A 17,124-nucleotide genomic window follows, 5' to 3' on the forward strand; every position below is an offset into this window, starting at 1 on the left:
GCAGCTCTTCTCTGACAGTGAACACCAGCTTTATGTAGAACATCAGAAATGCCACGTTAAAAAATAATCAACTATTTGTCCATACATCCAACTTTTCCCTCTTTTCCTTTTTCACCATTCTCTTGTTATTTTATTTTTTTCAATATTTGTCATTTTATTGTATTCTTATTCTTTTGTAACACAACTTTCGCAAAGATTGCTAGTGGTTCATAAATATATCGGGATAATATCCCCCGTCTTTTGTCTATATGAAATAAAATGACCTTGTATTTCCATGTGAATCAACTGAACTTTCAGGTGGCACATAGTATTGAAACACCACACTCATGCTTCCATAAAACAACCTTGTATCAGTTCACATCCCATAGTGGATGTATATATATATTTTTTGGCATACAAATTTTATGAACTGTTTTTTTCCTTCTTTTTTAATCAATTAATTTAAATTAAAATATGGTATGAATTTCTGTTTTAATGCATTTAATATTTTCCGTGTTTTCTGTCTTTTAACATCTCAACTTGACCTTGTTTAAACGGACTTGCATTTGAACTTTGACACATCATGTGCCCGTTTCGTGTTTTTTTATTTTTTTAAAAAATACTGCATATATATAGTACAGACCAAAAGTTTGGACACACCTTCTCATTTAAAGATTTTTCTGTATTTTCATGACTATGAAAATTGTACATTCACACTGAAGGCATCAAAACTATGAATTAACACATGTGGAATTATATACTTAACAAAAAAGTGTGAAACAACTGAAAATATGTCTTATATTCTAGGTTCTTCAAAGTAGCCACCTTTTGCTTTGATGACTGCTTTGCACACTCTTGGCATTCTCTTGATGAGCTTCAAGAGGTAGTCACCGGAAATGGTTTTCACTTAACAGGTGTGCCCTGTCAGGTTTAATAATTGGGATTTCTTGCCTTATAAATGGGGTTGGGACCATCAGTTGTGTTGTGCAGAAGTCTGATGGATGCACAGCTGATAGTCCTACTGAATAGACTGTTAGAATTTGTATTATGGCAAGAAAAAAGCAGCTAAGTAAAGAAAAACGAGTGGCCATCAATACTTTAAGAAATGAAGGTCAGTCAGTCCGAAAAATTGGGCAAACTTTGAAAGTGTCCCAAAGTGCAGTTGCAAAAACCATCAAGCGCTACAAAGAAACTGGCTCACATGAGGACCGCCCCAGGAAAGGAAGACCAAGAGTCACCTCTGCTTCTGAGGATAAGTTTATCCGAGTCACCAGCCTCAGAAATCACAGGTTAACAGCAGCTCAGATTAGGGACCAGGTCAATGCCACACAGAGTTCTAGAAGCAGACACATCTCTACAACAACTGTTAAGAGGAGACTTTGTGCAGCAGGCCTTCATGGTAAAATAGCAGCTAGGAAACCACTGCTAAGGACAGGCAACAAGCAGAAGAGACTTGTTTGGGCCAAAGAACACAAGGAATGGACATTAGACCAGTGGAAATCTGTGCTTTGGTCTGAGGAGTCCAAATTTGAGATCTTTGGTTCCAACCATCGTGTCTTTGTGCGACGCAGAAAAGGTGAACGGATGGACTCTACATGGCTGGTTCTCACCGTGAAGCATGGAGGAGGAGGTGTGATGGTGTGGGGGTGCTTTGCTGGTGACACTGTTGGGGATTTATTCAAAATTGAAGGCATACTGAACCAGCATGGCTACCACAGCATCTTGCAGCGGCATGCTATTCCATTCGGTTTGCGTTTAGTTGGACCATCATTTATTTTTCAACAGGGCAATGACCCCAAGCATATCTCCACGCTGTGTAAGGGCTATTTGACCAAGAAGGAGAGGGATGGGGTGCTGCGCCAGATGACCTGGCCTCCACAGTCACCAATAAGGGCCAACAAGTGCTAAGCATCTCTGGGAACTCCTTCAAGATTGTTGGAAGACCATTTCCGGTGACTACCTCTTGAAGCTCATCAAGAGAATGCCAAGAGTGTGCAAAGCAGTCATCAAAGCAAAAGGTGGCTACTTTGAAGAACCTAGAATATAAGACATATTTTCAGTTGTTTCACACTTTTTTGTTAAGTATATAATTCCACATGTGTTAATTCATAGTTTTGATGCCTTCAGTGTGAATGTACAATTTTCATAGTCATGACCTCTTCAATAAACCCTATTCAAGAACACATAGTTTCCTGTAATTCCATCAGCAGCGCAGGTTATACACATTTTACTTGGAACAGCATTTATTTCGGTCTGCTGACTCGTGTCCTGCAGCAGCTGATCTATGCTATTGAATGGTTGCAGTTGCGCAACCATATCAGGTGAGCGTATATAATTTCTTATCCATCCTTTTCTGTTTATCAATTAAGACCCTATTTGTGCTTGTTTTTCTCCCCAGTATTTCTACTGTACTCTCCTGTGCTTGTCAGGATATGCTGAAATGGCAGAAGTGCTGGTGCTAGACTACGGCTTCGAAATTCAGCGGTTTGTGGCCGCACCGAGGTCCCCTAGCATTTTTGGCAGCGACGTCACACCTTACACCTCCCCTCGCTGGTGCTGTAGTCTAGCAGCAGCACTTCCAGTCGGAGCACAGCGACGTTTCAACATCTTCTGACAGGCCCATGAGAGGGGCATCCACGGGAGGATGCTACAGCAATGGACTTACCTCTAACAAGACCTTGCTTTAAGCACAACACCAAATTGGAAGCTGAATAACTGATATCAGTAAGTACCCTACTTACATCAGTCACTGGAACTATCTTTGTTACATTTACTGAGGGTTACCGTACCTAAGCAGTTTCTCAGAGGCTCATTGAGGCACACCCTCGGACAATTTGATTCCCTGAATCCTATGAGCTTCATCTATTTTGGGCACATGTTACTTTTTAATAATTGGTGGAGATATCTTGTGCCACTTGGTTGTACTACACCACGGCATATGTATACTGAATATGCCCATGTCTTTTTTCGGTTTACCAGCTTATGTCCATTTTAATCATATGTGTTCACTCCACATATATTATTTAATTTTTAACTCTGCTTTTATTTATATATAGTCACTTCAAACCTTACTGTGTACAATTTTCTCTAGTAGCACGGTAGTATAATCTGGAATCACTTATATTCACTTTGCTGACAGGCTAACACACAGAGCCTGCCCCATTACCAGCAGCTTTACTATACCAGCACTTTGTAAGCATCAGTGTGTTATTCTCTCTTTCTTAGTACCGAGTTCTATTTTAACATCATCGGTCCACAGGACTTTTCCAAAATGCATGAGGCTTGTTTAGATGTTCTTTTGTATACTGACACTGAATTTTATGGTGAGTACGCAGAAGAGGTTTTCCTCTGATGACTCTTTCATGAAGGCCATACTTGTGCAAGTGTATCTGAACAGTAGAACAATGTACTACAACTTCAGAGTCTGCTAAATCTTTCTGAAGGTCTTTTGCAGTCAAGTGGGGGCTCTGATTTGCCTCTCTAGCAATCCTACGAGCAGCTCTTAATGAAATTTTGCTTGGTCTTCCAGACCTTATCTTGACCTCCACTGTTCCTTTAAACTGCCATTTCTTAATAAGATTTTGAACTGAGGAAAGGTCAACTTGAAAATTCTTTGCTATCTTCTTATAGTCTTCTCCTGCTTTGTAGGATTTAATCATTTTTATTTTCAGAGTGCTAGGCAGCTGCTTAGAAGAACCCAAGGCAGCTGTTTATGGTACAAGGTTAGAGGAGGCTGGGATTTTATGAAGGTGGGAAATTTGCATCACCTGGCCTTTCCTAACAATGATAGTGAACAAGCCATAACCCTAACAGGCTAATTAAGGTCTGAAACCTTGGTCAAAGTTATCTGAGCACACAAATCTCCAAGGGTGCCCAAAATCTCCATTGGCCCATTTTCCTTTTTGTAATTTTTAAAATGAAAAAAAAAATGACAATATATATTTGTCTTTTTTGCCTAAAATACAAAGTAAATGTGGTATCTTTAACTTTAGGCCTTTTAGAGATAATTTGATCTTCAACTTGCCTAACTGTTCACAATGACATAGGCCCCTGAGGAAGCCACTGTTTACTGGCGACATGTGTCAGGTATATTTGTGTCACAGCTCCCCTTGACTTACTTTGTGAACCTTGGACCTAACTTCTTTCAGCTCTTGCCTTTCAATCTTTTAGGTGGTGTATTATTTTGACATCTGTATTTGTGAGAATTACCAGCTGTGACAGAGTCACAGGTATTATATGCGAGGGGAGGTATGTGTCACTCAGGATGCTTTCTGTGTGAATTAAGACCCACTGAATTTCTGCCAGCATGTTGTGTGCTGGGAGTTTGCTCTTTTAAAGGTTGTGGTTTTATGGGAATGACGTAGAGAGGGAAGTCATTCCCCATACCTCCTCCTCAGGGTGTGACTGAACAGGGTTTAAATGTTCAGTCAGTTTGTTTTCCTGTGTGGAGTGTGTGGTCTGGAGTTTGAAGTCTCCAAGCTGTGTGTGGCTGACGCCGGAGAGCAACACCGGAGGACCGGTGTTGCTGAAATTTCACAGGACTATCTGCAGCCGGCAAAGGCTCTGCTGGCTAAAGGACTCTGTTATATTTCATCTTTTGTTTTCCCGTTAACCCCGAGAGGGACTGTTTATTTTTATGGGACGCTGCTGGAGTTTATGCCGCACAATAAAGCTGCAGGAAGCTTACCCAAACCGTGTGTCCTGTGTCTGCCTCCGGAGAGCCAAGCAAGTTGCTTTACCTCAGTTGGTGTGAGAGTGCGTGCAAGATTCCAGGAACACGTGTACCTGCCATAGAGACCGGTGGATGTCTTGGGTGAAGGCCGCCAGCCAGAGAAGTCTGGCAACATGGAGGAGCTCATTAAGCACCTGGTGCAGAGCCAACAACAGATGAGACGACCAATCTGTTGCTTCAACAGATCCAAGTGCAGCAAAAGGTGCAGCACCAGCAGGAGCAGCAACAGCAGATATACCTTCTGGCAGACGCCATATAGGGCAGAGCAGCCGACCCAACCCCAGGGCCGACTGATGACTCCCACGTCAGGAAGGCGGTATGACGGGCCATGCAGAAGATGACCCCCGGGGATGATGTAGAAGCATGTCTCACAGTCTTTGAGAGGGTGGCTGATCGGGAGAGACTTCCACCAGAATAGTGGGCAGAGGTTCTGGCACCATATTTGTTGGGGGAACCCCAAAAGCATATTCCGACTTGGCACTGCAGGATGCCAAGGAATATGCCAAGCTAAAGACAGAGATCTTAGCAAGCCTGAGAGTGAATATGGTGGTGAGAGCCCAACAAGTCCACCGCTGGGCGTATGCCAGCGACAACCCCCTCGCTCGCAGATGTTTGACCTACTGCATCTCGTTCAGAAGTGGTTACAGCCACAGTCCTCCACTCCAGCCCAGATGGTCAAGTGGTTTGTGATTTATAGGTTCATGCACTCCCTTCCCAAGCCAGTACAGACATGGGTTGCCCAGGGTGATCCCCAGAACGCAGATGACTTCATTGGCCTGGTAGAGAGGTACCAGGTGGTTGAGAAATCCCTCAGGATATAGTCACTTCTACTGGGATACCCAAAAGAGGGCGGGTTCACCACGGAAGGGGTCTAGAGACACCACTGGGAGGCGTCCCACTCCCACTGAAGGTGCTACAAGGACTATTGCTAAATATATAGTCTGTTGGCGGTGTCACAACCCTGGACATGTAGCCGCCAGGTGTCATATGTCTCCCAAGCCCATGGACTGTAGCCTAGGCAGACGGGTTTCCTATTATGCTTATCCAGCCTGCAGTGTGGACTGTCGACCAGGCGAGGGGCCGCAAGCGTGTGCCGTGTCCGTTAATGGGGTAAAGGTGCTTGGACTGTTGGACTTTAATCAGAGCAACCCTTCCTCACCAGTTGATCCCTTTCAAAACTGTGGGCATTCGGTGCATCCATGGGGATGCTAAGGACTATCACATGGTAAGTGGGAACAGACAGTGGGAACAGACTGTGATGCCCAGTCCCACGAAGTCGGGGTGGTTAGGGACCTGATACATCCCGTCATACTGGGCTGTGATTTTTCTTTGTTTTGGGACTTGTGAGGGAAGGGAACCAGACTAATTAGCGCAGGCAAAAGCCAGGTCCCTTGAAAAGAACCCCCGACGAAGTCTCAGATGGGAGAGTTCCCACTGTGCATCCTTGCCGGCGATGAGGGCGAGATGGTGACTGAGGAGGCAGACCTCCCTGAGTTAGATATGTCCAGAGAAAATTTTGGGACTGCTCAAGTTCAAGACCTGGGCTTAAAGGGAGTGTTTTACCAGGTCACCGTATGTAATGGGGTTGCCCAAGAGCCAGGGGCCGACACCAAGCTCCCCCTCTTTGCAGTGCAGGGGGAGTTGCTATATTGGATGGCCAAACTAAGGGACGGTGAGATAGCGGAACAGCTGTTAGTGCTGGGGCCATACAGATGGAAAGTACTAGATATGGCTCATTCACATGTTCTGGGGAGACACCTAGGGGTCGAGAAAACTCAGGAGAGGATACTGAGAAGGTTTTATTGGCCAGGGTGTTACAGAGAAATTGTAGACTATTGTTGGTTCTGCCCCGCAAATAACCACTCCCTCTTCCCACTTCCGTAGTCCATTAGTTCCACTACCGGTGATAGAGGTCCCCTTTGAGAGGATTGCTATGAACCTAGTAGGGCCCTTAGTCAAATAAGCCCGAGGCCACCAATATATCCTGGTGATCATGGACTATGCGACCCGGTATCCAGAAGCAGTGCCGCTCAGGAACTCGTCGAGTAAATGCATAGCCAGGGAGCTTGTCCATATATTTGCCAGAACCAGTCTGCCGAAGGAAATCCTGACGGACCAAGAGACCCCGTTCATGAGTAAGGTAATGAAGGAGCTGTGCAAGGTCCTCCAGATTACCCAGCTGCGAACCTCTGTTTACCATCTGCAGACAGACAGCTTAGTAGAGCGCTTTAACAAGACCCTGAAAGCAATGCTCAAGAAAGTTGTAGAGAAGGATGGACGGGACTGGGACTACCTGCTGCCCTTCCTGCTCTTCTCGGTAAGGGAGGTTCCACAAGCCTCTACCGGTTTTTCTCTGTTTGAGCTCATGTATGGATGACATCTGAAGTTCCTGGCCAAATGGCAAGGTCCGTACGAGGTGGTGGAGAAAGTCAGCCTGGCCGAAGAAAGCCACACCAAATATACCATGTGAACTTGCTCAAGCCGTGGCGGGACCGGGAACCTGTGGAATCTCCTTGTTTGGGAGCCAGTCCGAAATGTAAAGTCAAGGATGTCACGATAGCAGAGACTATCGCCGGCTCAAAAGCAACAATGTAAAGAGCTGCTGCAACAGAACCGTGACCTGTTCTCAGAGTTTCCAGGGCGTACGCAGGTGGCAAACATGATGTGCTGACGGAAGTGCATGTTAGAGTAAACCTCAAACCCTATAGGGTTCCTGAAGCCCGCCGTGAGGTAATCTCAGCCGAGATGAAGAGGATGCTGGACCTTGGCGTGTAGAGGAATCGAAGAGCGGATGGTTGACTCCCATTGTCACATGCCAAAGCCCAACGGGGAGTGGAGATTTTGTAACGACTACCGCAGGCTGAATGAGGTTTCCAAATGTGACGCATACCCGATGCCCCGCGTCGATGAACTCATTGAGAGGCTTGGATCTGCGAAATATATTACCACCCTCGACTTGACGAAGGGCTACTGGCAGATTCCCATGTCCCAGAGGGCCAAGGAGAAAACAGCTTTCTCAACAACTGATGGGTGCTTCCAGTACACCCGAATGCCATTCAGACTGCAGGGGGCACCAGCCACTTTCCAGAGGCCCATTGATCGGATCCTCGGCCCACATAAGAAGTATGCCGCAGCCTAGCTTGATGACATTGTTGTCTTTAGCCCAGACTGGACTAGTCATCTCCCAGAGGTACAGGTGATTCTGGATGCTCTAAAGAAGGCAGAATTTAGGATAAATCCGAGAAAATGTGCCATTAGGAAGGAGGAGGCCAAGTACTTAGGCTACGTTGTTGGGAAATATGATTTTAAGCCACAGGTCAATAAGATCGAGGCAATTCAGAACTGGCCGCAACCGCTCTCCAAGAAGCAGGTGAGAGCGTTTCTTGGAATCGTGGGATATTACCGGCAGTTTATCTCAAATTTTGCCATGATTGCCGTACCACTGACGGACCTCCTGAAAGGCACAAAAGCAACGATGGCTAAATGGACGGTTGAAACTGAGATGGCGTTCCAACAGCTGAAGCTGGCACTCTGTAAGCAGCCGGTCCTGGACGCACCAGACTTCACTAAAGAATTTCTGCTCCAGACAGATGCCTCAGAAGTTGGCCTAGGAGCTGTGCTGTCGCAGGAGATAAATGGGGAAGAGGATCCCATCCTGTATATGAGCCGGAAACTGTCGTCCTGTGAGAAAAATTATGCCATTGTAGAGAAAGAATGCCTAGCCATAAAATGGGCCATAGACACATTAAGGTATTACCTACTTAGCAGAAAGTTTAAATTGGTGTCAGACCATGCCCCTCTGAGATGGTTGATGGTAAGAATGCCCGAGTAACTAGTAACACAGGCTTTTGGCAGAGGGGGGGGATATGTGACACAGTCACTGGTATTATATGCGAGGGGAGGTATGTGTCACTCAGGATGCTCTCCTGTGTGAATTAAGACCTACTGAATTTCTTCCAGCATGTTATGTGCTGGAAGTTTGCTCTTTTAAAGGGTGTGGTTTTATGGGAATGACATAGAGAGGGAGGGAAGTCATTCCCCATACCTTCTCCTCAGGGTGTGACTGAACAGGGTTTAAATGTTCAGTCAGTTTGTTTTCCTGTGTGGAGTGTGTGGTCTGGAGATTGAAGTTTCCAGGCTGTATGTGGCTGACGCCAGAGAGCAACACCGGAGGACTGGTGTTGCTGAAACTTCACAGGACTATCTGCAGCCGGCAAAGGCCCTGTTGGCTAGAGGACTGTTATATATCATCTTTTATTTTCTCGTTAACCCCGAGAGGGACTGTTTATTTTTGTGGGACGCTGCTGGAGTTTATGCCGCACAGGAAACCCGCAAGAAGTTTACCCAAACCGTGTCCTGTGTCTGCCTCCAGAGAGCCAAGCAAGTCGCTTTACCACATAACCTTGTGGTGCACTTTACACCCTGAGGTTTTACATGGTATTACCTTGCAACCATAAAGCCCAGCTCACAATACATCATCTTGCAATAAGGATGCCACTTTATCTCTCTTTTGGAGACATAGGGAATAGGAGCCCTCTATAATATTGCTATGGGCTTATTTGCCCTGTCATAGGTATGTTATGATACCTCTTTGTTTCCCTGCTTACTAGATTTCGTGATATTATGGTCCTGACACATACAGGTGCTTCTCACAAAATTAAAATTTTATCAAAAAGTTAATTTATTTCAGTTCTTCAAATATAAAAAGTGAAACTCATATATTATATAGAGTCATTACAAACAGAGTGATCTATTTCAAGTGTTTATTTCTGTTAATGTTGATGATTATGGCTTACAGCCAATGAAAGCACAAAAATCATTATCTCAGTAAATTAGAATTAACAAAAAACACCTGCAAAAGCTTCCTAAGCATTTAAAAAGGTCCCTTAGTCTGTTTCAGTAGGCTCCACAATCATGGGGAAGACTGCTGACTTGACAGATGTCCAGAAGGCAGTCATTGACACACACCACAAGGTCCCAGAGTTCCAATTTTCATTTGGAAATCAATGTCCCAAAGTCTGGAGGAAGAGTGGAGAGGAACACAATCCAAGCTGCTTGAGGTCTAGTGTGAAATTTCCACAATCAGTGATGGTTTGGGGAGCCATATCATCTACTGGTGTAGGTCCACTGTGTTTTATCAGCACCAAATTCAGAGCAGCCGTCTACCAGGAAATTTTAGAGCACTTCATGCTTCCCTCTGCTGACAAGCTTTTTGGAGATGGAAATGTCATTCTCCAGCAGGACTTGGCACCTGTCCACACTGCCAAAAGTACCAATACCTGGTTTAAAAACAACAGTATCATTGTGCTTGATTGGCCAGAAAACTCGCCTGTCCTTAACCGCATAGAGAATCTATGGGGTATTGTCAAGAGGAAGATGAGAGACTCCAGACCCAACAATGCAGACGAGCTGAAGGCTGCTATCAAAGCAACCTGGGCTTCCATAATGTAAGAGAATGAGAAGTCCTAATATTCTGAACAGCGATGTTAAACCTAGCAGCCATCTTGTTCAGAAGTTTGAGCTAAGTAAGTTTTGCAGCTAATGAGATGCATGCTCTGCGCTCCCCCCACAATGCAGACATAAAATGATGTCAGTGCCATTAGCAGGTATGGTTAGTATACACAAAGGTTAATAGCAGCAGCTGCAGGTCAATGTGAGAGTAAAAATGTGGTGTTATAGGGTCGTAAATAATGTCCTTGTAATTGTGGTATGGAAATTAGGACAATACAGTTGTCCATATAGAATTATTAGGAAGCTGTCATTACTTAAGTAAGGACATGGGGATTTATAGATTGTAATGGAGTTTGGTTAAAATACTCATAAATATTGTCATGTTGGATTATCACATTGTTGTTCTAAAATGCATGTCTTCCCTGCAGTATGATGTTATCATGTATATGCCTTTTGCCGCAATATGTAGTTCCTTTGTTTAAGCTATGCATAAAAAGGCTCTGATACTGTTGTTCGGGGCCATTCTATCGCCAGTCTACAGGCAGTCCATCGCCAAGGCCACACCATGGCCAGACCGAAGCCACACCATGGCCAGACCATCGCCAGATATCCCAATACTGTGTCGCTGTTCTAGACACCTGTGTGTGTCAAGTATATTTTCCCTGCCAGTATTCTGAACTGTTCTGCCGCGTACCTCTGAATAAACTTCATTCTCTGCTTTGAAGAATTATCTACACTGTTTTCCAGGCTCTTTCAGCTCTCAGTAAGGACTTTCTTACACATAACACCTCAGCAGTGTCACAGGCTGATCGCCTCCATGCCACGCCACATTGATGCAGTAATTGATGCAAAAGAACCCCGACCAAGTATTGAGTGCATTTACTCAACATACATTTCAGTAAGACAACATTTCGGATTTTAAAAACATTTTTCAAGCTGTTGTTATAAAGTATTCTAATTTACTGAGATAATGACTTTTGTGTTTTCATTGGCTGTAAGCCATAATCATCAACATTAACAGAAATAAACACTTGACATAGATCACTCTATTTGTAATGACTCTATATAATATATCAGTTTCACTTTTTGTATTGAAGAACTGAAATAAATTAACTTTTTGTTGATATTCTAATTTTGTGAGAAGCACCTGTATATTCTATGAATGTACACAGTCTGATTCATCTATTCATTGTGTTTTTTGGTGCTGACGATATATATTTCGGCTGTATTATTAGGTTCCAGGTTTCACCTATACATTGATAATGCATTTATATGTATATATATATATATATATATATATTTATAATTCTTAATATATACTATTGTATACATTAGCTGTAGCTTGCACAACTCTATTTTGATTTTTATGTCATTGTAGGACATTTTAAATGTTTTGTTTGTTTTGTGTCTTAATAAAATTGATATATGTGTTTAATCCCTGTAATTCATGGCATGTTTCTTTTCTTCTTCTATTTATCGGTTCTCTTTTTGACATGTCGCAGGAGGATCCCTTTACTAGATGGTGCCCTCCATTGTTTATTAGTCTGTTCACAATAACAGTCATTTTGAACAGGGGTGCCTAAACTTTTACATGCCACTGTAAAGAGCAAATATTGGGAAGCAGATTAAATAATGTATATACATACGGTAAGTTCTCACATCACACTATTATTGTTAAACCCAAGGTTACATATAGCAGGATAATCCCTTATTAATTCTAAGAGGACATTATTTTATATCCCAATAGGTTGTGAACCAGGTCCAATGAGTAAGTGAGTTGCAGACTTGAAAACAGGTAAATGAGTCCAAGTGAATCATATATGAGACATGCTGTGTGTAAGGCACTGATTGTTAGGCATAATGCATATATGCAAGAGGCAAATCCTCCCATAGAGTCCTATCCAAGGTAAATGGTGGAGCCATCCTACCATAAAAATGACCACAGTGGGCTAATCATAGAGAAAATCAAATCATCCCTATAAAACAAAGTATCCATTTAGTCAAGCATTAGCTATAAGGCATAGTAACTAAAAGAGGCAAACCCAAGATGATGGTCAAGCCAGAGAAAAACACCGCTGACACGTGTTTTACATATGGCTTCTTCCGAGGGGTAAAGAAAACGCGCTTCCCCTTCCTCTTACATAGTTTTTACAAATGTGAAATTAGCTTATGGATATTATTATTCTGGAATATTGGTACCCTTTGTAAAAGCAACCTCTGTTTTAACATTTTTAATCATGTCTTATATATTTTGTTTTTTATGTGTTTTCAATAAAGCTTACTGAATTTTATTCATGGCTGCTTTACTCCTGATGCTTCTTTGTAGGTTAGTACAAATGAAAAATCGCACCCTAGTTTAAAATCAATAGGGGTTCCAGTTTTTCTATGTTCGATGATCTAATTTTCTGAAATGTCTTATTACTATATTAGCAGACTAGAAAATTGGAGAACTTGTTTGATGAACTGATAGAATTCTCCTAATGAAATTTCTTAAAGGGAATCTGATAGACTAATAGAAAATGAGTTTCTTAGATGAGTGGAAGAGGAGGCGCTCTAGTGAACAGTAATGATGGCTATTTCCCAATATCACCCATTCAGACTTTCTTGAAGTCTCAGATGCATAATCACATGCCATTCTCAATCCTCTTCTACCAGTATCCTGGTTTCAGTGGCATGACAAGGGAGCTGAATAAGCCAGGGCAAGTACTGTGCACCAAGTTAAAATTTGATAACACATACTCAGGATTTGGAACTATTTGTGATACTGTATCACTGCCAATGGGTTTCACTCAAAATGGGCGTTATTAGGGAAAAATCACAGTGACTGTTGACTCAAGCGTTTTCACTTCTATGACTCAAATCTTCTTATTTGCTTATATTGCATGAATGGGTTCTATTCCAAGAATGCAGGTAATGATTATACATATAGGGATCTTTATAGGTGGCTATTAATACACACTTTAAGGCTGTGTTGGTGTTTTAGAGTATCCTTTAATATAAATATTCATATTGAAAGAACATGGAAGAAGCAAGGAATGACCAAACTGCCTAAACACAGCTATGCTCTTGAGTCTTTCCATTTCACCTTTAGTTTAATAAACCATATAAGAATATGAACAGAAATATGGATATAACGTAGGTAAGCAAAATGCTATATAGAGAATGCTGAATAAATGATGGAGCCCCATATTATGCCTCCGTACAATCTTCAAGCTCTACAGAGGTATAATATAATACCAATAGAAAACAGATGGGATGGCCCCTTTAAAGAGAATCTGTCAGCAGGTTTTTTCTACCTCATCTGAGAGCAGCCTGATGTCGGCAAAGCGACCCTGAATCCAACAATGTATCATTCAGATTACTGGGAGCAGCCATTCTCACACAATCAGAGCTTTTAGATTTAGCATGAAGCACAGCCGAGAAAGCTAACCCCGTCCACACCAGGCTCTGTATATACAATGTCCATAGACAGTGAGGGGTCTGTCACAGGAGGGGGCGTGTCAGACAAGGGCTCACCCGACCAGCTAGGCACAGCAATGATAAGCTATTGGTGCTAAAACAATCATTGTAAGCAAAGAAAACCATGGAGCTTGAAAAGAGAGGCATCCCTGAAAATCTGTGTTTTAAGCTCTACCTCTTGCTGTCTTCAGATTACATAGCAAAAACCTGCTGACAGATTCCCTTAAAGGAATATATTGATAATTGTACATGCAGGAAGAGATATATCCATTAGGTTCAAGAAAGGATGTCGTGCTGCTTGAAATGATTTCAGAAAGGTAAATATCCATAAACTTTGCAACAAGTTAGATACATACAACATGGCTAGATGACGATATTACGTTGGACTGGACAATGATGTTTGAATATAAAGGGACTCAATATTTTCATTGTACTGAATTAGCTAGTAAAATTAGCTTAGTAAAAATGTACATTTATTCTTATATCTGTCGCTGATTGTTGCTGTCTTTCAGCACCAGTTCACAAAACAATGTAACTTTCTGTAAACATCTGTATGCCCAGCTCTTGGCATTATATAGTATATCAAATACTAAGTTTTCCATACATTTTGACTATTTCGCCTGAACATAAACCAAGTAAAGTTTTCTCATGCTGAGCATATATTTAAAATATATATTTAAAATTATGATTTTTTTTAATGAATCTTTAAAAGTGTTTCACATTTTAAGTTACAGTCTATGAAATACTTGCATTGTAACAAAGGATTATTGCGATATTGTTTTTATTTTTGCTATGTTTCACACGCTCGTTATAATCTTTTCTGTATTTGTCCAGATGTCAGGATGCCATCATAAAATGCTTTAAGTAATGCTTATACACACCCACAACGGTCAACTACCATTCCTGGAATTTTACCTTGAATAACTTCTGCATCTTCATTAAAATAAAGCATATTAATAGAAGACAATTTATTTGGAGAGCAGCAAGGTCCAGTAGGACCTTCCTGGTTTGCCTGGTTGATAACATGGCTGTGGGGATATTTTTGCAGAAATTGAAGTCCACATTCTCCTGTACAATAGTTTGCTTTATATTTCTTGGGTGCAATAACCCAGTCCCAACCAATATCTTCAAAGTCTACTATAAATGGATAACGGCAGCACAGAGATCCAGATGAATCATCACAGTCAATACCAGACTCTCTTCTAAATCGTTTTGGCATGTCTATCAATCTCACTTCAATAAAAGGCATCTGTTGCAAAATAGAAAAAGAAAACAGGTGAGGAAATATAATATTGTGTTACATACATACAAATTGCACATAATTTATCATTTGAATTTTGACCGTGCTATGGATTTGCTGTTTTACAAACAAAAATATTTCCACACAATAAGATGGACCATCAAGTCCACTCATAAAGTGTGAACCTAAAGTGCCCTAGCTAATAATATGGAGGCCTGTGTACAATACAACAACTTACAGAAGAATAAAAGGTCCTCCAAAAACCATATGGGTTAAATGAATAATTTTATTGCAGAAATATATAGTGGAAATATATATTGCGGAAAGTATTCAGACCCCTTTAAATTTTTCACTCTTTGTTTCATTGCAGCCATTTGGTAAATTCTAAAAAGTTCATTTTTTTCTCATTAATGGACACTTTGCACTCCATCTTGACTGAAAAAAAAACAGAAATGTAGAAATTTTTGCAAATTAAAAAAGAAAAACTGAAATATCACATGGTCATAAGTATTCAGACCCTTTGCTTAGTACTAAGCAGAAGCACCCTTTTCAGCTAGTACAGCCATGAGTCTTCTTGGGAATGATGCAACAAGTTTTTCACACCTGGATTTGGGGATCCTCTGCCATTCTTCCTTGCAGATCCTCTCCAGTTTCGTCAGGTTGGATGGTGAACATTGGTGGACAGCCATTTTCAGGTCTCTCCAGACATGCTCAATTGGATTTAGGTCAGGGCTCTGGCTAGGCCAGTCAAGAATGGTCTCAGAGTTGTTCTGAAGCCACTCCTTTGTTAGTTTAGCTGTGTGCTTGTTGGAAGGTGAACCTTCGGCCAAGTCTGAGGTCCAGAGCACTCTGGAAGAGGTTTTCATCCAGGATATCTCTGTACTTGGCCTCATTCATGTTTCCTTCAATTGCAACCAGTTGTCCTGTCCCTGCAGCTGAAAAACACCCCCATAGCATGATGCTGCCACCACCATGTTTCACTGTTGGGATTGTATTGGGCAGGTGATGAGCAGTGCCTGTTTTTCTCTACACATACCACTTAGAATTATCACCAAAAAGTTCTATCTTCGTCTCATCAGACCAGAGAATCTTATTTCTCATAGTCTGGGAGTCCTTCATGGGTTTTTGAGCAAACTCTATGCGGGCTTTCATATGTCTTGCACTGAGGAGAGGCTTCCGTCGGGCCACTCTGCCATTAAGACCCAAATGGTGGAGAGCTGCAGTGATAGTTGACTTTGTGGAACTTTCTCCTATCTCCCTACTGCATCTCTGGAGCTCAGCCACAGTGATCTTGGGGTTCTTCTTTACCTCTCTCACCAAGGCTCTTCTCCCACGATTACTCAGTTTGGCTGGACAGCCAGGTCAAGGAAGACTTCTGGTGGTCCCAAACTTCTTCCATTTAAGGATTATGGAGGCCACTGTGCTCTTAGGAACCTTGAGTACTGCAAAAATTATTTTGTAACCTTGGCCAGATCTGTGCCTTGCCACAATTCTGTCTCTGAGCTCCTTAAGCAGTTCCTTTGAGCTCATTATTCTCATTTGGTCTGACATGTACTGTAAGCTGTGAGGTCTTATATATACGGCAGTGTACGGCAGGAATTACTTATACCATGTAAGAAGAAATCAACGGATACCATCAGCCTCATTACACCATACAACAACCAATGGACAGATATACACAATATTCTGGAGAAAAACTGGGGTGTCCTGCAGAGTGAACCTAGACTGTTCATATTGATATCTCCGGCCCCTAGGATGGTGGCAAGAAGGGCCAGAAATTTGAAGGATGAATTTACCTCTAGCCACTACAGGAAGCCTACACCTAGGCTCAACACTCGTAGAAGGATTTATGGATCATATCCCTGTGGGCATTGCACTGTTTGCCCATTTATGGTTGCGGAGGAACAAATTTCCCTTCCAACTGGTGCCGAGACGATTAGGTCTTCTTCATATTTCAACTGTGGATCAAGAAATGTCATTTATGCACTAATCTGCTGTTGTCCTAAATTGTATATTGGTCAGACCACACGAGGTACGCGGTAGAATGATATCAGAACAGTGAGTAAAGATATGGAAAAGGGCAAATCCATTACGTCGGTGGTATCCCACTTTCTCAAGTACCACAGTGGGGCGAACAGTGGACTACGCGTCCTAGTTTATTTAGGGTATTAGGAGCAATATCAGGGGAGGCTCAATGTTGCTGGAATTACTTAGACGGGAATCCAAATGAATTTACAATCTTCAAACCATGGCACCGGGGTAT

General features: G+C 42.3%; 1 protein-coding gene across 1 annotated transcript in view; it reads right to left on the reverse strand.

Moving 5' to 3' along the window:
* Positions 1-2,415: 2,415 nt before the first annotated feature.
* The window catches only part of LOC141162106 (growth/differentiation factor 8-like), a 175,127-nt gene continuing 160,418 nt past the window's right edge, over positions 2,416-17,124 (reverse strand). The window contains exon 3 of the mRNA XM_073647852.1: positions 2,416-14,870. Coding sequence (XP_073503953.1) covers positions 14,493-14,870 — 378 coding nt within the window. The 3' untranslated portion in view covers positions 2,416-14,492. The remainder of the gene's footprint in view (positions 14,871-17,124) is intronic.

Source organism: Phyllobates terribilis, unplaced genomic scaffold, assembly GCF_046119375.1.
Source record: "Phyllobates terribilis strain yellow unplaced genomic scaffold, ASM4611937v1 Scaffold_9__5_contigs__length_417890890, whole genome shotgun sequence".
NCBI lineage: Eukaryota > Metazoa > Chordata > Amphibia > Anura > Dendrobatidae > Phyllobates > Phyllobates terribilis.